The sequence below is a fragment of the Pezoporus flaviventris genome, unplaced genomic scaffold, assembly GCF_033815535.1.
Source record: "Pezoporus flaviventris isolate CSIRO_AGI_PZ_B2104156 unplaced genomic scaffold, CSIRO_AGI_Pfla_v1 ptg000054l, whole genome shotgun sequence".
Taxonomy (NCBI): Eukaryota; Metazoa; Chordata; class Aves; order Psittaciformes; family Psittacidae; genus Pezoporus; species Pezoporus flaviventris.
In genome coordinates this window covers 9,400,866-9,420,670 of record NW_026892602.1, presented here as the reverse complement: position 1 = coordinate 9,420,670, position 19,805 = coordinate 9,400,866, and the positions used below count along the sequence as shown (strand labels likewise).

General features: G+C 39.7%; 1 protein-coding gene across 2 annotated transcripts in view; it reads left to right on the top strand.

Moving 5' to 3' along the window:
* PEPD (peptidase D) overlaps window positions 1-19,805 on the top strand; it is a 140,476-nt gene that overhangs the window by 60,757 nt on the left and 59,914 nt on the right. For both annotated transcript variants that reach the window (XM_061469165.1, XM_061469164.1), the window contains one exon: window positions 15,672-15,740. In XM_061469165.1, the coding sequence (XP_061325149.1) occupies window positions 15,672-15,740 (69 nt within the window). The remainder of the gene's footprint in view (window positions 1-15,671; window positions 15,741-19,805) is intronic.

Sequence of the window (19,805 nt, the reverse complement as noted above, 5' to 3'; positions counted from 1 at the left end):
CAGTAGGTGAAGACTGGGATTATGGGGCACATCAAGTTGAATTCCTGCTGAGGAAAGCGTATTTGTAAACTGTGACAGTGTTAATATGAGGTTCCAGTAGTGGAGGAAAAGTATTTAATTAAGAAAAGTTAATGTGGTATTGTGAAGGACATCTTATTAAAGAAACCTGGATTTAATTTCTTACTTTAGATTACAGTTAGTTGATAAAGTTATCTCTGTGGCTGTAATATACTTAGCCTTCAGTATTGTATGTGACTTATTATCACACAACATTCTCATTAGTTACATACAATATTAATAAGGTACACATTAAATGGATTAAAACTTGGCTAACTGACAGAAGTAGGTGTCAGGAATGAGTCGTCTTCTAGTGCTTGTTCTTTTTTCACAAGTGGGTTACAAAAGAGTTGATATTAAACCTGATGGTGTTTGGTTTCTCGTAACCATGACAAGTGCAAGGTCCTACACCTGGGTTGAAGCAATCCCAGGCACAGCTACAGGAGAAGAGATTCAGAGCAGCCCTAAGGAGAAGGACTTGGGGGTGCTGATCGGTGAGAAACTTAACACAAGCCAGCTTCAGTGTGTGCTCGCAGCCCAGAAAGCCAACCATATCCTGGGCTGCATCAAAAGGAGCCTGACCAGCAGGTCGAAGGAGGTGATCCTGCCCCTCTACTCTGCTCTTGTGAGACCTCACCTGGAGTATTGTGTGCAGTTCTGGTGTCCTCAACATAAAAAGGACATGAAACTGTTGGAACAAGTCCAGAGGAGGCCACGAGGATGATCAGGGGACTGGAGCACCTCCTGTATGAAGACAGGCTGAGAAAGTTGGGGCTGTTCAGCCTGGAGAAGAGAAGGCTGCGTGGAGACTTCATAGCAGCCTTCCAGTATCTGAAGGGGGCCTATAGGGATGCTGGGGAGGAACTCTTCATTAGAGACTGTAGTGATAGGACAAGGGGTAATGGGTTAAAACTTAAACAGGGGAAGTTTAGATTGGATATAAGGAAGCAGCTCTTCACAGTGGGTGTGGTGAGGCACTGGAATTGGTTGCCCAGGGAAGTGGTGAATGCTCCATCCCTGGCAGTGTTCCAGGCCAGGTTGGACAGAGGCTTGGGTGATACGGTTTAGTGTGAGGTGTCCCTGCCCATGGCAGGGGGGTTGGAACTTGATGATCTTAAGGTCCTTTCCAACCCTAACTATTCTGTGATTCTGTGAGTAATTTTTAGATCCCAATAAATCATATAGTTCTAGACCTTTGGGAGTTGGTAGATCAGCAGGATGGCGGGAAGGTTGAGCAGTAAGATCTGGATCGTTTGATCAGCTGAACTTGATAATGTAAGATTTTTTTGATATAGCCAAGATAGAGGTCATAATTGTAAGACGAAAGAATTGACATGAAGGCTGGAGAATGCTAGATTTGTGATCTGGAAATAATTTAGACGTGCGAATTTGCAAACAACTGAACATACCTTCTGTGTAGGGAAACTCAAAAACAGCTAATGAGATATTTATATATGCATCAGAACAAAGGTTTAAATACCTCAGGAGGAATGACTATAGCCCAAAGTAATGTTTTTAAAAATACCTATCATAATTCTGTGTCTGATGTCTGAGTAGAAAGTCATAATTAATGTCTTCTAATGTCAGGTCCATTTTGAGAGTGATGGCAGGGAATACTTTCTCCTTGAGAAATGAGTGCCTACATATTCAATTACACAAGAACAGTAATTTTGGGAAATACAGGCAATCTTGTAAAGTATGTACAGGTACATGGGGGCTACTTGGATGCTTAAAAAAAAAACCCCACGTTTAGTAGCTGTGTGGTGAAGCCTGACAAACTTGAATAGAAACTGAAATATATAGGTAAAATATAAACCGTAAACAAGGGAAATGGTGAATTTTACCTGTTTGCAAAATCTACACTCCTTAAATGGAAAACCAGCATATTTTGGTAGAGACTCTTCTAAGTAAGGACTCAGGCAAGTTAAGTGTAAAAACACGTGTCTGAGCAAACCAGTGGTTGATGTTTCCTAAACTTTACCCTGAATTCATGGAAGTCATTGGCCCTCAACTGCTCCCTGATATGCCATGGTCTTCAAGAGCGTGTCCTGGTCTTGGTCCTCTGTCTGGTGCTTGGGGCATGAGCCTGATCTTTTTGCCTTCTGTGCAGAGACCTGACAAATCTATGGTGGGAGTGGCTGCTCCTGTAGGCTGTTTATGGGGTTTCAGCACTGATCTCATCTGATACATGCTTTGTCAGTGAGAAATGGCAAATAAAGCCTGTATTTCTGTTTATATCTTGTAAGTTAACTGAATCCAGCAAAAGAGGTTTACCTGTTCTGTGTGTAATCACCTCCAGAGGGAGATGAAAGGTCTAATAGGCTACTGAAAAGGTAATTGCCAGCTAAATCAAGAAGTATTTAAAACGCTTCTTATATTCCCCACAGAATTCTCTCATCCCCCAGATTCTCTCATTCTCATTAGATTCTCTCAGCATGCATCCTGGACTATCTGTCAGAGCTACTCACATTCCCAGATTTTCAAGGCAAGAAATAAGTGTTGAGAATTTCTATGAATGGATCCACTGGTGCTTGGATGTGGCATTAGACTTTGGGACATGCTTTAAGACAGTGGGACTATGTACATCTTTTCCCACTGTCTTTGGGGATGTGATTGCTTGTTCATCTGCATCAGGAGGAAGTGCAGAACACCTTGTGGAGTTAGTCTGGGAGCTGTTGTCCTGCAAGTCCTGCCTCTGTATGTTTTCCTGGTTGCTATCATCTTCCTACAGGGAGAAGGAGCTGTGTTTGGTGGGTAACAATTCTTTCATATAGAGAGAAAAGATGATGTGACTTTTGTGTAAGAGCGTGACTGCCTCCTGACAGATGTGGCTTTGTTATGTAGTTTTACATATTGACATGAGCAGTTTCAAGCACTGTGTATACATGCAGCATCATGACAAAACTTATTTAATTTTTTGACAGATCTAAAGATTATATACTGTTGGTGCACTACTGGAATTCTTGTTTTATTTGCTGCTAGTGGAGACTCAGCAATGCCAGGAGTGGAGTAACCAAAACATCCTCGGAGTTCTGGGCATGCAGTGGAATTTTAGGCTCATTTATACTTGTTTGATGTCATCTTTACAATCTGTATGGTTTTAATTCTTTCTAACAAGAGCAGCAGATCTGGAGAAACTGATGAGCACTGAGCTGGGCAATTTTCTATGTGTCACTTATGAGCAGGAAAGTGGATTTGTCAGGCCTTGCATGACAGCTTGGATTGTTGAAAGTTCTGTTGAGGGTGTATTTTCCCTTCACTTTCACCTGAATGATGGTATGTACTCTGCCACATGGACTAAGGGAACTGCGGTAAGTGTTACGGATTTCTTCTTGAGACTGCAAGAGCTCCAGAGCTGTTGTAATCATCTCTGCTGAACACGTTTCATTTTGTTCCCCATGTCTTGCAATGGTATTTGTTTTGAAAGTTGCATATTGGGTTCTTAGGAGTTGAAGTTAGTATGTTTATAAAGCTTTGCTCTCATGAGTTCAGTTTGCAAAATTTGCCCTGCATGAGCAGAAATCCACTCATGTTGGAGTTTCCAGGGCAGCGTGCAGCGGAATGTAGCTTCTTCTGTCTCTTGAATATGCTTTCTGGTTATGTTGTATTGGATTGGCTTGAATTTAGCTTTCTGGTCTGTTGGGACAGAAGATTGTTGGAGACTCAACAGATTAATCTGTGGACACTTTTAGCCATATAGTGTTAAAGTGTTGATACATGTTTTCTTTGCTCAGAGTCTTTTTCAAAGACTTATAAGCCCTCTCTAGATTTTTATAACAGATAGTTCATAGCCCCGAGAGTAGATCCTTGGGCTCATCTATCTCAGGGTTGGCTCTCAAAAGAGTAATTCCACTGGATTGAAGAGGCAAGTGTTTGAAATTCAGGAGACTATAAAATTGATTCTTCCATAAAGCAGTAATTTGTGGTAAATGGTGTAGTCCTCTGGGCAGCCATTCACTCATTTTATATGACCAGGACCCTTGAAACATGGTCAGAAAGATTAGAGAAGGACATCTCTTCTCTGTCATTTATCTGCACAAGCCAGGAAAACTTCCATTCTTTTGACAATACAGTATATGGAAGCAGACCCAGCCAAACATACCATCACACTGTGGGCTTCTGTGGCAGGGAAAATGCAATTTTGAGAAAAGTTTAGATAGTATTCTGAAGTTAACGAAATGATTCCGAAATACTTAACCAGGCTTTCTGTACTTAGCTGCATTTCTTTGCTGTGGAAGCAGTAATGCCCTGCATTATTCCAGAAAGCATGTGGGAGATATAGGCATGGTTGCAGGGCTCTGCCTCATGGGAAGTAAGCGTGACCTCCTCCAAAAAAGTATCCCCCCTGAGAAAATGTTAGTCAACTCTCCATTTCCATATTGCTCCGGTGACACTATGTTCTCTCAGCATGAAAGCAGGTAGGCAGCTGGCATTTCTGTGCTGTGTCCTTGCTTTAGTAGAAAATCTTTGTAAACAGAGAAAGAAATCACAGCATTTACTGGCCAAAGTGCCATTGTAAAACAAAGGCGGTTACTATAGTTAGCGTTTAAATAAATAAGTAAATTAAACTGAAAGTAAGACAAGCTGTTAATATATATCTGTTTAGCTTCTATCATAATGTTATTTCTTATATCCGCCTTATTACTGTTCTTCCGCAGCACTTCTAACAGCTAACATGTTTTGTCCTCTCAAACATTTTTTCTTACTTAAAATTACTGTGCATGCAGTCCTTAAATGTGTTTGTCCTTGGCCTCATACTTACAGGCACTGAGACGGTAAAAGCAGTAACCTGCTGGGAAGGACAGGTGATGTGAGGACATAGTCTCATTCGTCTGCTTGTCACTTATGTTGGCACTATGAGACTCCTGACATGGTAGAACAGCAATTGGGTGCTATGTGTAATGAATATAAGACATTTGGGGTTTTTTAATTATTATTTTTTTTTATTATTCCAGGTAATCTTTTAAAAAGTAAGGAGTGTTCTCAGTAAGCTTTGATAAAGCAAATTGCAGCATCAGCATTTGTTCTTGCCGTCTGTTAAGTATGAATACTTAAATATTCAAAATGACCTTTCTATATATGCTCTCTCGATGAGATACAGTTCCTCTATTTCTTATAATAAGCTGTTGTTATTTAATCAAAATATAAATGAGTAATGTGTACTTTATAAGGTGGGAAAATAAATTTCCTGCCCCCAAGAGCTTGCCTATATCCGGGAATAGACAGAAAGGGAAATTAGAGGAGAGGATTTATGTAAATTGAACTGTGCAGCAACTTTAGTCTTGTGGGGATATTTCATAGAATCATAGAATCATCGAATAGTTAGGATTGGAAAGGACCTTAAGATCATCAGGTTCCAACCTGCCTGCCATGGGCAGGGACACCTCACACTAAACCATGTCACCCAAGGCTCTGTCCAACCTGGCCTTGAACATTGCCATTTCAGTATCTGTGCGTTCAGTGACTTCATCATAGGCACCTGTGATGTGAGAGCATCGTAACTATTAGTGTGTGTTAAATGCTACATATTTTTAGAGAAAACTTGAAATAAGCCAAAATATCAGGAATTTCACTAATATATACAAATAAGAGGTACCAGCTTATGAAAATTGTATTTCATGTATATGAGTCAGTGGAAATAACGCAATACACCTTTTTGAATATTTGTAAAGTACAATTTAATCAGTAAATTAATCAGGTTTCTCCTATAAGCTTATTAGTTTCTTTGTATCAAATTCAGATCACTGAAAGCAGCAAAACCCTAAGACTGAGCTTATTGTGTTGTACAACTGCTTGAAATATGCAGAGTTTAGAAACATGTTTAATAACTAATTTATCACATTTTAGGTTGTCTCAGAAAAGTAGTAACATGCAGTTTTAAAGGTTGGATTTCTGCAGGATATTGAGTGTTCATAACCAACTATAGGTATTTTTTGTGATTCAGAAAGAAATAATTTGTTCCATACTTGCATTAAGAACTGACTTAGCCATAGTAAAGAACAGTTAAACTTCCATAATTTCATAATGAAAATTGATGGCTACTGTAATAACTAAAGCATCTCTTGGCTCATGTTGTTTCCTAAGATTAAAGGAGAGAAGTAGGAAAACTGGTACAGGTGTCACCTTGTATTTTTTCTTAACTCTATCAGGATTTTTATTAGCCTTGTATTTTCAATTGGAAAAACTTGAAGACATGCAAGTATAATAATAAGGATAAAGCATTTCTCTTTATTACGGTCAGTTACTGCTAATCTCCCTTTAGAGTTTTAACAGGGATTTATAGGGATTCATTTATGTTTTAGGTTTGGAGATAATTAAGTACCTTTCTGCTGCAAAGAAGAAATCGAGAGAGAATTGGCTCTAAGCTAAAACAAGATTCCCGTACTAGTGCATATATTAAACTTCCTTTTATTTGGTTGTCACCCCAATAGGAATGATTAGTGGGTTGTAAAGAAAGAAAATGTATTGCATTACATCCATTAAAGCATGTTTTATATGTAACAGTAATTAAAATATAATTGAAATCATGAGTTCTTCTAATTATTGGCTTTACATAATAGTTAAAGAGTGAGCATCTATAAATGTGTCCTTTTTACACATCTAGAAATGGTTTGCTGGCAGCATTTTAATTAAGGATGGATTAGTTAAAATGCAGTTTAATCATTCTGTCATCAAAGGATTTAGACCTCATTAATTAGCTGTTGATAAATAGGTTTAAACTACAAAAAAAATTAATTTAAAATACACCAGTTGAGATCTAGAATTATTGGAGTTGGAAATGGAGCAATGAATCTAAGAAAAATTCATGCCAGCTCTCTGTGTAATACTAGATTAAGTATGAAATTTTGGCCAGCACAGAACTTGGTTCTGCCTTGTTAGTAATGGATGTGACGCAAATGGACTTCAGAATTGGTGAAGAAATAAAATGGAGACCCCTCTTAATGGTCGTTGCTTTCTAGTGTGGCAGTGGGAATGTTTTTGCATTCACATGTTTGGTGAAGATTGAAAAGTCACTTAAAAATCCTTCTGCTGTAGAAAGTAGATGAAAATAAATCCTGGATTCAAGGTTTTACAGCTACCACTTGACTGTATGGGACCAGCGCACAAGGAGATCGTGCTGCTGCGTTAACTACCTAAATACAGATCTGGGGTTACAGACTGACAGGCAGGCCAGGAGCATGAAGAAGGTAATGGTAGCACAGTGCAGAAGAAGGACAAGTTCCCACCTTAAACCTCATGCAACCTGCTGGAGACTGACTGCTGTACTTGCTGCTGCTACAGACTCCAGAGCTGCACTCAGGGTCTGCTGCCTCTTTCAGCTGCAGGGATGGTTATGCAAATCAATTCAATTCCATTGCTTGCAATGGTCTGATCATAGACCATTGCAATGACCTAATTGCAATGATTAATGATCTAATCATAGCTGCAGTCTAAGTGATGGCAATCTCGTGTACTGTTTATGCTTTTTCTGTCAGTTACTTGATGATGGTTCTTTGACTCCCTGGATCTCTGATGCAGGCCTTTGGGTAGCCCTTCTTTGTATTCTTTGTAACAGCCCCTTGGCAAACTTAGCAGATCTTGAAGAGGCATATTGTACTATGAATATCTTAATGAGCTTAATTGCTATGAAACAATAAAGGATTTCAATAGTTCCATAGTCATAATATTTGAATCCATAAATTGACCATTTTTTACACAAATGAGTCAATTCTGACAAATGATAGATGAACAGAGTTAAAGGAGTTTCAGGAAAATAATGATTTGACATCCATACTTGAGGACTTTCTTAGAAGGCTTCTGGAATGTTAATTTAAAGATTGGCTTATTGGAAAGGTGTATTTAGAGAGCACTCTGGCAGCTGTCCTATATCTAGGATGCCTGTTCAGTTGTCTTGCCAAGCTTCTGGAAAATCAGCAGCAGTGAATATGAGGTTATAGACTTACAGAATCGTTGTTTGCACTTGGATGTTGGTAATGAAATGCATTAGCTGAACTTCTGTGAAATGAATTCTCAGAGTAAGGTAGAGAGATGTCGCACCAGCCTAGAATTAGATGAATGGCACATCAAGTGAGAGTGGGTATATACAGTTCTTTAAACTGCATCTCCTAAAACTCTTGCCCTTTCCGCATGCTGGGGAAAAAAATGGATTTAAACTCGAACAGAGCTGTTAGAAAAAACTTAACATCAATCTGTCTGGGAGGGAGAAAAGGAGGTAATTCCACAGGCATTCTTAAACTGCTGCAGTACTGTAGAGTCATGTTTTTCCTGTACCAAAAAATTATTCAAAAATTTGGGGTTTGAAAAATGATGGTGGAAAGCTTGTTTCACATGGAATGGTTAACTGTGGCAATAAAAGGACAAATTAATCAACAAAAAGGAAATGTATGTGTGTGTGTGTGTGTGTGTGTAAGAGAAAAAAGCAACTCCAGGTTCTCTAAATTGACCAATCCATGTAGTTCAGCCAAAAAGATGAAGTATCAGCTGATGTCATATAATCTCTTTGGTTATTCTTTATGTAAGACAGATAATTTATAATTCCCAATTATACAATTAAAATGCTAATTACCCCTCACCTAAACTCTCTTCTTGAGCTAAGATTATCAGTTACCTTCAATCATTGCAAATCATATATGACATATGTGACAGTGCTGAGTTCTGTATTATTTATGGACTTTCTGTTTAATGGGTGACCGGTTTCCAGGTAGCATTAGTGGTTGGTGAAATGGTTTGCTTTGGTACACTGCCTCCTGAAGGAATGGCATTCCTTCTGATCTGTGTCATTTTGCATTCTTAAAATGTGTCTGTATTTGGGGGTAATCTTGCCATCTGTTCCTGCCCAGAGCTCTGGATACATCCATTTTAGTACAGAGAACTAGCGCATTTAGAAATACCAACCAGTCTCACAAAAGCGAGACCACTCACTTCTATGCTGCTTCTACACAGCTTTTCTTTATTCATAATAGATGTTCTACAGGTAACTACATTAATGTACTACCAGTTTCATGTGTCATACCTGCTACTAAAGTTACAGTTCTTCTATCCCTGCTGTACTCAAAATAACATTTTTATCTTCTATGGATCTATTATTATCTAGAGTTTACTTCATATAAAGAAAAAGAACTTAGTTACTAAGAAAACACACAGGCACACACACAAGAGAACAGAATTTCAATGTTGGAATTTAGAAGGATCAACATTTTTTTAGAAAAAATAACACATTTTTCTGCTTGTGCATGATACAAATTAGGAGAATTTTAAATAGAGGTGCTTCAAAGTATAGCTGCATTCAGTGTCTCTGGTTGATAGTAAGCTTCAACAGACCTACTCCATGATTGTGCAAAATAACCCAGCTGATGGTTTGAATTGCAACATTTTCATTACAAGTAGTGTACATGGGTTTAAGAACTCATTGTGCAGAAGTGGTTTTGTTTCCTGTTGTTCTTGGAGCAATAAATTCTTTTCTAAACAATTTCTGGTCATGTAAACCACTTAAATAATAACATTGCTTTCATAAATCTCTAATTACATTGTCTCCAAGGTGTAGAAGAATCCTTTGCTCATTTGTTCATAGTTCCAATTTTCCTGTGATGCATTTGTTCATTAATAGTAAACTGGATTATTTCTCCTGCTTTTCTCCACTCCCCTTCTTTAATCTTTTGCAATGAAGTACTGACTTTTTTTTTGTGTTAAAACAACCTCAGACATGTTTTGCAATACTGCAGTGTTGGTTGTGAACTAAATGGACTAGGATTAGATAAACTAAGCCTTAAAGCATCAAGTTGTCCATGGAAAATAGATTACATTACCAAAGTAAATTGGTTAACAAAGAAAAATGCTCTGTATTTAAAAACCTCACAGTGTCTGGTGCGGAATTAAATGAAACACTGCTCTTATTATAGGCTGTTACTGACACCTCTTCTTTCCTATGTGCACGGTTCTCCCAGCATAGTTTGATACTAAGTTGTCCTGGGTTCAGCAGTAGCAGTCATTTTTCTCCTTGGCAGCTGGTGCAGTGCTGTGGTTTGACTTCCAGCCTGGGAACAGTGCTGGTGATACCGATGTTTTTGGTTGTTGCTAAGTGATGTTTGCCCTGACCAAGGACTTTGTGAGGCTCATGCTCTGCCAGGGAGGAGGGGAAGCCAGGAGGAAGCAGAGACGGGGCACCTGACCCAGGCTAGCCAAAGAGGTATTCCATACCACAGCACGTCATGCCCGGGGTGGGGGGTAACTGGGAGTTACCCGGAAGGACACGGGCTTCTGGGTCGGACTCGTTTCTTGGCCGGTGGTATTGTATTCTCTTCCCTTGTTATTTTCTCTTATCATTGTTGTCGTTGGTGGTAGCGGTGGTGATTTGTGTTGTACATAGGTTGCTGGACTGTTCTTGTCTCAACCCGTGGGAGTTGCACTCTTTCGATCCTCCTCCCCATCCCTCCGGGAGCAGGGGAGAGCCCGGGGGGGGGGGGGGGGGGGGGGCGGGGGCCTCGGTTGCTCTCAGCCCGGTACCACTCACTGGGAGTGAGTGAACAAGCTGTCTGGCTAGGGTATCACGTACAAATTACATTTACTGTGGCTTAAAAATTTTGCGTTACTTGGGCTTTATAGCTTTCTCATGTCAAGACATTTAGGTGACTAAATGATCAAAACAGTAGCTTTCCATCCTGATATAGAGAGATGATCTTTAGAAAATTTGGCCTTCTGTGAATTCTTTATAAAAGCACTGGATTCAACCTGTCTCATGGCTATGCTTGATACTTACACTGTACAAAAACGTAACGGCACATTCTAGGTGTAATTCAAAAGTAATTCAGTGCACAGATAACTAATAGATATTCCCCTACATCTTTCAACTGTACTCACTCAAAACAAAACAAACAACTCGGCAAAAAAAAACCCAAAACACCAAACCTACTTCTCCAAGTTCTATACAGAACTACCTTAAGCTGCTGTGGCTTCCAGTTTATAGTTCAAAACCACCTGCTTGCATTTCAAGGCAAATCTCAAGGGCTGTGTTCAAAGAATTACTGGTTTTGAAGTGTGTAAGAGTTTCTTTTTATTAGGAGGCAACTTTCTCAAAGGTACACTGAGGATATTATTATGGATCTGAAATATCCTGAAAACAGTTAGTTATCCAGTGTGGATTTTTTAATATAAATGTATTTTAAGTTATCAGTTTTTAAATATGATCACCTTAATGAGATATTGACCCATGAGTATCCCTGACTCTTATGTACTGGCAAGACGTGCTCAAGACCAGGTTGGACGAGGCCTTGGGTGATATGATTTAGTGTGAGGTGTCCCTGCCGATGGCGGGGGGGTTGGAACTAGATGACCTTAAGGTCCTTTCCAGCCCTAACTATTCTATGATTCTATGACAGCAGATCTCTGATACACGGTCTAAAAATCTAGATCCTGAGCTACTAGTATCCAGCAGGTGTTCTTGACATGGCTCTAATATCTGGAATAACAAACAGGGTTATTTGGTGGTTTTGGTCCTCCTTCATTGAAAATCTTGGAATGAGTAATTGTTCCTCCTTCGCAAAGCAATGTGCACACCTTGTTCTGCAGCACTTTGCTTTAGTTACTATGGATGCGGGACTTGGTTAGAGGAAGAAGTTGCCACTGAGGAATGTCAGTGTTAGAGGAGCTTGGCTTAAGTTCTTAATTTCTGTCAGATGTTCTTGCAATGTTTCATTCCTTCTCTTTCTTTCTCCAAACTTGCTATATTTTCTGTAATTACAGTTTTTACCTGTTTTGTAAGATGCAAGCCAAAATACTGAATTAGATTTTATATAGAAATTGAACCTTTTTGATCTAAAAGTGTCTCAGTTTTGGAAGTGAATAGCTGAGAAATACAAAATGTGGTTTTCTCATAAATATTTGTTACAACTCAGGAAGAACTGATGACAGGAATTCAAATTAGAGGTTGCTTGTTTACCTCTTTTGGGAAATAAAAATCGCACTCTGGTAAGTGTGTATGTATATGTTGTAGTCTAGTCCTGAGGAAGATCTGAAAATAAGCAAAAGGTGTGATGGAAATCATTACAGATAGTTTCTGTCCCCCCTGCTTTTAAGTGCCCTTATTCCTTAAATCCACTTAAGTTAGGAAAACTGTTGACACTAGACTACTTCATTTAGTTCAGTTAACGTTTGTAGTACAGAGCTGATTGTAGTTGTACTGTGCATTAGATAACAATAGGAAGACCAAAGATGATCATAAAACATCGTGACCAGCAGGTCGAAGGAGGTGATCCTGCCCCTCTACTCTGCTCTTGTGAGACCTCACCTGGAGTACTCTGTGCAGTTCTGGTGTCCTCAACATAAAAAGGACATGGAACTGTTGGAACAAGTCCAGAGGAGGCCATAAGGATGATCAGGGGACTGGAGCACCTCCCATATAAAGACAGGATGGGAAAGTTGGGGCTGTTCAGGCTGGAGAAGAGAAGGCTGCGTGGAGACCTCATAGCAGCCTTCCAGTATCTGAAGGGGGCCTATAGGGATGCTGGGGATGGACTCTTCATTAGGGACTGTAGTGATAGGACAAGTGGTAACGGGTTAAAACTTAAAGAGGGGAAGTTTAGATTGGATATAAGGAGGAAATTCTTTCCTGTTAGGGTGGTGAGGCACTGGAATGGGTTGCCCAAGGAAGTTGCGAATGCTCCATCCCTGGTGGTGTTCAAGGCCAATTTGGACAGAGCCTTGGGTGATATGGTTTAGTGTGAGGTGTCCCTGCCCATGGCAGAAGGGCTGGAACTTGATGATCTTAAGGTCCTTTCCAACCCTAACTATTCTGTGATTCTGTGATTTTATAACATGCAAACATTGTCAGAGTGGTTCTTATAATTTGTCAGAAAGTTTATCCATAGCAGGTTTTACTTTAATGGTTTTCAGGCTGTTTTGAAATTGAGGTTTTTTTAAGCATTCTGGAGTTTTGTTTAAAAGTGCGCAATCCTCCACAAGATTCTAAAAATAGCAAGTATATACTTTTTCTGTTGCTTCCAATGATGAAGAAAGCAGAGTTTTCTTCTCTCTCAAGTCCATACTTGAGATAGTCAAGACTCGAGTGGTGAGGATAACTTGAATTGTTGGTAGCTGATATTTTTTTTAAGTTATTGGAAAAAAGCAGTGAGGTTTTTAAAATTACCAACGATCTCCATGTTTTCAATCAATTAAAGAAGCTCATGATTGTTTTGCAAAAAGAATAAGTAGCAAACCCAGGATTTCCTCTGTGGTAAAAAAAAAGTTAGTTTCAAAAGCAATGCAGAGCCCGTGTCAGCTCCAACAGCATTGTATGAGTTTAAAAGTTAACACCTGACTTGCAGGTACACCAGTGCCATGGGGCAGAGGTCAAAGATTATGAGGTTGTGGAGTCAAATGGTAATAGGTCAAAGGGATCAAAGATCACTTTTTTGTCATAGGTCAGATGTCAAGGGGGTCAAAGGTTTCATAGGTCACAGGATCAAAGGAGCAAACTCTTTGGCTCTTCTGCTGTTTGACCTGCTTTTTGCCATTACTTGGTTTTGGGCCAATACAGAATTACCTCATAAAACCACAGCATTTTGAGCAGAAAAGAGATCTTGAAAACTGAGTCTCCCCAGTAAGCCTCTAAATTTATATTTTCTTTTTTCCTTTTGTGATTAATTTGTATGTTTTGTTTTGTCTCTCTTTAAATACTGTCATTTTGTATAATTTTAAAATCTGGTTTGGATTTACAAGCATGTAATGTTTTTAATATCCTTCAAAGTATTTGAATTGTGTTCTGTGGATCGCTGCTGTAGAAGGACAAAATCACAACATCTCTATTCTTCTGAATAGCACCATTATCACTCTGTGTTAATGAAATTATTTCAGTATTACAAGTAATGAGTTTTCAAAATTCATTCAGTATTAAAGGGAATTGGATTGTAATTAGAGCATATTTCAAAAAGAATAAAAGGATCCATGATATGTGCTCAGCTCTTAAAGCACCTAATCCGGTATTAATTGTTCTTTGGGCACATCTGCCCTCATATGAAGGGGACTTTGACAGTGAAGATAAAAATGGTTTAATGCTTTTAAAGCCAAACAGCTCCTCCAGCAGGATGGCAGTGCAAGAGGACTACTGTTGGAGAGCATGGGGCTCAGTAATGTTATCACATTATTTTCTTGCTGTTGGGATTGAGTGTGCAGTAATTTTTTTCCCCATGTGTCCTAGGTTCAGCAGTAGCAGTCATTTTTCTCCTTCTTGGTAGCTGATGCAGTGCTGTGGTTTTGACTTTCAGCCTGGAAACAGCACTGATAACACCGATGGTTTTAGTTGTTGCTCAGTAATGTTTACTCTGATCAAGGACTTTCTGAGTCTCATGCTCTCTCAGGGAGGAGGGGAAGTCGGGAGGAAGCAGAGACAGGACACCTGACCCAAACTAGCCAAAGGGGTATTCCATACCACAGCACGTCATGCCCAGTATAGAACCTGGGAGCAGTTACCTGGAAGGGCTAGATCACTGCTTGGGTCAGGCTGGGTATTGGTTGACAAGTGGTGAGGTTTTGTATTCTCTCCCCTTGTTATTTCCATTACCATTTTTATTACTGGTGGTAGCAGCAGTGGTTTTGTGTTATACCTTAGTTACTGGACTGTTCTTATCTCAACCCACGGGAGTTGCGTTCTTTCAGTTCTCCTCCCTGTCCCTCCAGGAGCAGGGTAGGAAGAAGGGGGTGAGTGAGCGAGCAGCTGCGTGGTTCTGAGTTACCAGCTGGGCTTAAACCACAACACCATGTTTTGGCAGGGGAGATCACAGAGGTATTAAGGTACCACAATCTGAAATTGAATAGTTTTATGTTTTCTCTGAGTCTGTTGTGCTACAGACAAAAAAACATGAGACCATCCATTCCAGGGTGGACCATGGTGCTAGCAGAGAGTGCCTGGCTTGACTTAATGGGAGAGCTCTGCTGGCTTGTCTGGAGAAGAGGGTGTACAGCATAGTCAGATGTAGGTCAGGCTTCAGGGATATTTTATTTCAGCTTTCAGCAGCAGGTATCAGTGAGGTGGTAAAAATGAGAAAGCTTCTGTTGAATTAATTTTGAAGAAGAGCTTTTCCCTGTCTGGTGCACTCCTTCCCTTGTTAAGGGTTGGTTGGACTTCACTTTTGCTGAATTTGCACACTGTAGACTGAAGGCAGGAGGGTTGAAAATAAGGATCATGGATGTGATTTTATACCTGAAAATGCTGCAGTGGTTTTCTCCACCTCATTTCAGAGAGTTTGGCCAGCTTCAGCATTTACCTGTTACCCTTCCTTTCACTCTGTGGCCAGATGAGCTACCTTTTACCAACAATGCTATGTTGTGTTGTTAAGGAAAGCAATTTTCCATTTGAAGTTACCAAGCTGCACTTGACCTGCTCTTCTCTGCTGCAGAGTTGCTTAATGGGTTGTGTGAAAATTGCATGATGCTCTGCAGGACTGCTGAGCTGCAGATGTGGGCGAATCTGAGTCTTCAGATGAGCAGAAATAGGCAGAGAGCCTCATCGGGGAGCCAGGGATTTGGACCGACACAGCTGTACTCAAAAAAGACTTAGTTTTGATCCCTGTCCTATGGGGTTTTTGAATATATTATTAATTACCACCTTTCTTTCTTTGCAGCCTATTCCAGCACTACTGCTATGCTCGAGGTGGCATGCGCCACACTTCCTACACTTGCATCTGTGGCAGGTAAGTGGATGGTTTACACTGAATTGTAGTCTTTATGGTCAGTTTTACACTGGATATTTGTAATATTGTTCCTTTGAGGCCCATGATGTGTTTGCAAGTGCCACCACAGTGAGTTTTGAACTGTTTCCTCTGGAAAAGCCAAAGAAAGGTGTCTTAAAGAAATAACATGGTTACAGATTCTGCCATACTCAAGAGATTCCACAATGACTGCTACTATTGCCAAGATCATGGTTATGCTCATGTCTGTGCTGCAATTGCCTTTTCTATTAAATAGTGTTATGGAGAAGGGCTTTAGAGCTGTTCTCTGTTGCTCAAAAGTACTCCCTTTGAAATATACCTTAAGTATTTAATATATTTCTCAAAATTCTTTGCCTTACAGGTGAGCATGTGATTAATCTTTTTGGAATTTTTAAATTCTTTGCTGTGTAATTTTCTTGCTGAACAGCTAGTGTCGGAGGTATTGTATTTGTTAAGGTATTATAAAAGTTTTCCCTGCAGTTGTAGAAATGCACATTTTTAATTTACAGGACTTTGGAGAATAGCATTGCATACATGTTGAAGAACAGCTGTGCGCTTTGTTCAGATATTAATCTTATTTAGTCAGTGGCATTAATCTAATTAGAGATGTGTGACAGATGAGGCGTGTATATCAGTATCTATGTTCCACTTGTAAATCTGCTGCTACTCACAAACATTTGCCCTACACTGAAATCACATACTTTTACAAAAAATAAATTTTACATTAATGACAGTAGTGTTATATTGCTTTGGAGGTAATAAGGACAATTAGCATCTTTGCTTCTTTCTGCTGTTTACTCAATTGCTTATTCGTAAATGCAATTTTCCAATTTGTATGCAAAATTGCAGTAGGAGCATGAGCAGTTTTATGGCAAATTGTGCATCTAAATTGTCTGAAAAGTTTCCTGTTTTAAGTACCGTCATATAACTTGAGAATTAACATCCCATTGAAATGAGACTCCATCTCTGTGGTATTGTCACAGGCTGTAATGGTAAAATCAAGTTGTCTCTGTATATGGTTTTTCACAGCCATACAGATTTCATATTCACTTGTAGTAAATTAGAACGCGTGCTGCAGGGTCTGCTTTGGATGCTAGCCACCAGTGGTTTTGACAAACCTATGGAACCATCTACTGTATGCTTATAATGGTACGGTGGATCCTTGTGACCCTATGGGGACAGACTAAACTCTTCACAGGATTGAAAAATCCAGGACTTGGTTACATAACTCTAGTAACCCAGGAAGACAAAAGCCCCAACAGTAGTTCAGAAGCGGGTGAACACAGGAGCTTCATGGGTGTCTGGCCCCACCACGCTGGAGGGGCTTAGCAGGGTGTGTGGGTGGTGTTTGAGCTGCCTCAGAACTGCTGGAGGATTTAATACATGGAGAAGGACTGCCCTTGAAATGCAAGAGCCGAACAATATTGTGACTCACTGTTGCAGTTGGGAGCTGGCATTGTATGCTACCACTACAATTAAAAGTGCAGACAAACTTGATTAAAAAAAAAAATTATAAGGAGATAGAATACAAAGGCCTTTGTCTGTAAATTGCTATAGTCTGACTATGAGCAATGAAGTAAGAGTGAATAATAGTAACAGTTTTAAGCTTGGTCCTAATAAAATGAATGTATGTAGATCTATTTGATGAATTCAATTAACATAACAACAAAAATAATAGACATTTTTTTATCATGAAAATGTCATGCACAGTAAATATTACACTTACCTATGTGATAATTAAAGATAGCTATTGCAATTAGGATTTTTGTATAGTTACATTTTCTTCTATTCATGCTGAGTTTTGTTGTTTTCCTGACACTTAAAGTTGTGATATTTTGACAGGATCTTTCCTTGTTAGATTACAGGCCTGATAGTCATTTCTGTAGAAAAGAATCATGCTTCTAAATAAAAACCATGTCTGTTATTTAGATTTTAGAAAAGATGCTCACTAAGCTGGAAATCAGGAGTAGTCAATACTGTATTTTGGTATAGAAATAAATCACTTTGCACATGTTGAGTGCATCTTTTGCAGCTGTTCCTGTCCAGTGTTGAGTACTCTTCACGAGATGGTAAATGAATATTTTGTGTGACCAGATATGCTTTATGGATTCACTTGCATGTATACACTCTCCAATCAGTTGAGAATAATAGGACATATATATTAGTATTACAAGTCATTACATAGCAAGGTTAGTCCTGTAGTTAGTGATACTTTCAAACAGTTGTCAACTTGTCAGTGGTTTGAAGCGCAAACAGACGCCACGTAAGTGCAATTAAACGAGAATGATAGTATTTTATAAATGTACTTGGATATATTTAGCACCGATTAACAAAGTGTTAACTTCTGAGTGGTTATCAAATGCTAACAAATTCTTCATTGCAGTGTCTTGGTGTATCAAGTAGCCATTTTTACAAAGAGGAAAGCAAAGGTTGAACTACATGCACAGTGCATCCTGGTGACCCTGCAATGGATGGTACCCACTGCTAACCAGGCACAGAGTTTCCAGCTGGATTCAGGTGGAGATGGAAGCGTCAGTATCTGTGCAACCAGTGCAGAAGCCATGATCAGCTGCAATTTGATACTGGGGAATCTTAGACTTAGGTTCAGATCATCTTGACAGATGTCTCCAGGCAGATGACAGCTCTCAGCAGATGATTCCAGTGATTAAGGATAGCGTAGTGCAGTAAAATGCTCTCCTCTATCTGAGGACTGCCATATGTAAAGCTTTTTGGATAAGATTAGGGTACTTATTTAATCTGTTTTTCTTTCTTTTCAGTGCAACTTTCAAAGATTTCATCTCTCAGATTGAAAATTGGAGAGAAGGCTGTTAGTGCTTTCCTCTGGATTGATTTTATTATTTAAATCATGATGGAAATAGATGCTGTTTTATTTAATGATCTATTGTTTTTTCTTTAGATGTTCTTAATGTAGAGTTAGTGGCTGCACTCTTTGTAATGACTGATGCTTGGCTTACTCCTGTTCTTAAAATATTACCTGCATTCTTCCTCTTTGTCTTTTTCCTAATACTTTGTTTTGAGGATATTTTCTGGTCTAAAATGTATTTTGGGGATTTTTTTTTTCCTTTCCTACTATATGAATCTTTTCCTACTGTTTGCACTCTCGGTGTTCATTTACAGATTTTTCACCACTTTGCGCAGTTCTTTCTGTAACAAACACATCTTTGGCACCAGTTAGAGACAAATTATTAAAGGAATAAGAACACAGAAGTCTCTTGAAGAATTTTTCAGGATGGCTGCCTGAAGGCAGACATTGGACACCCAACGTGTGGTGGTTTTCAGAGGTGCTGACCTCCAGGAAGGCAGTGGAGCTGCCAGTGATCCATGCCTCCCCACAGTGCATAATTTTAAACCCTGACTGTGGTGTGCTGATGCCAGACATTTCAACTGTTGCTCCTTGGGAAGAAAGGAAATAGCTTCTACAGGAAGGCTCATTTGCTTTGCCTGTGGCTGGGGGTTTTGTATAAATTGTTTTGAAGCCACCTTTAAAGTTTTACTGAATCATTAGGAACAGTTTCTGGCTAGGTGTAACATTTGCCTTGTGGGTACACATCACTTCTGTAACATTGCTCCTAAAGCATCTTTCCTGCCTGCATCTCAGGATGGTGATAAAGACGCTTCCTGTGAGGAAGTTTGGACTTGTACCTCTTGGCAGGAACAGGCTGGAGGTGTGTCCACATCAGTGTTTTAATTTGGGTCAGGAGTGCATTTCTGAGGCAAGGTCTCCCACTCATGCCCAGCTGTAGGGCTTTGCTCAGAGCCAGGAACCAGTCCTGGAGTGCACACACTGAATTTCTTTTGGGTAAAAAACAGCTGAGAGAGTTTTCCAGGGCAGGTCTGCTGGGCTTCAGTTGCTAATGGGTGTTCAGCCCAGGGGACCTGCCCAGAGCCAGTCCCGAGTGAAACCCAAACCTCTTCACCCCAGTCACTTCAAACAGCCAGAAAAGATGAAATGCATATGGTGTGTCTGTCTGGTCTTCAGCACCAACTGTGCTCTCTGTGGTATGATCCCGTTTCCTCGACAGAGCC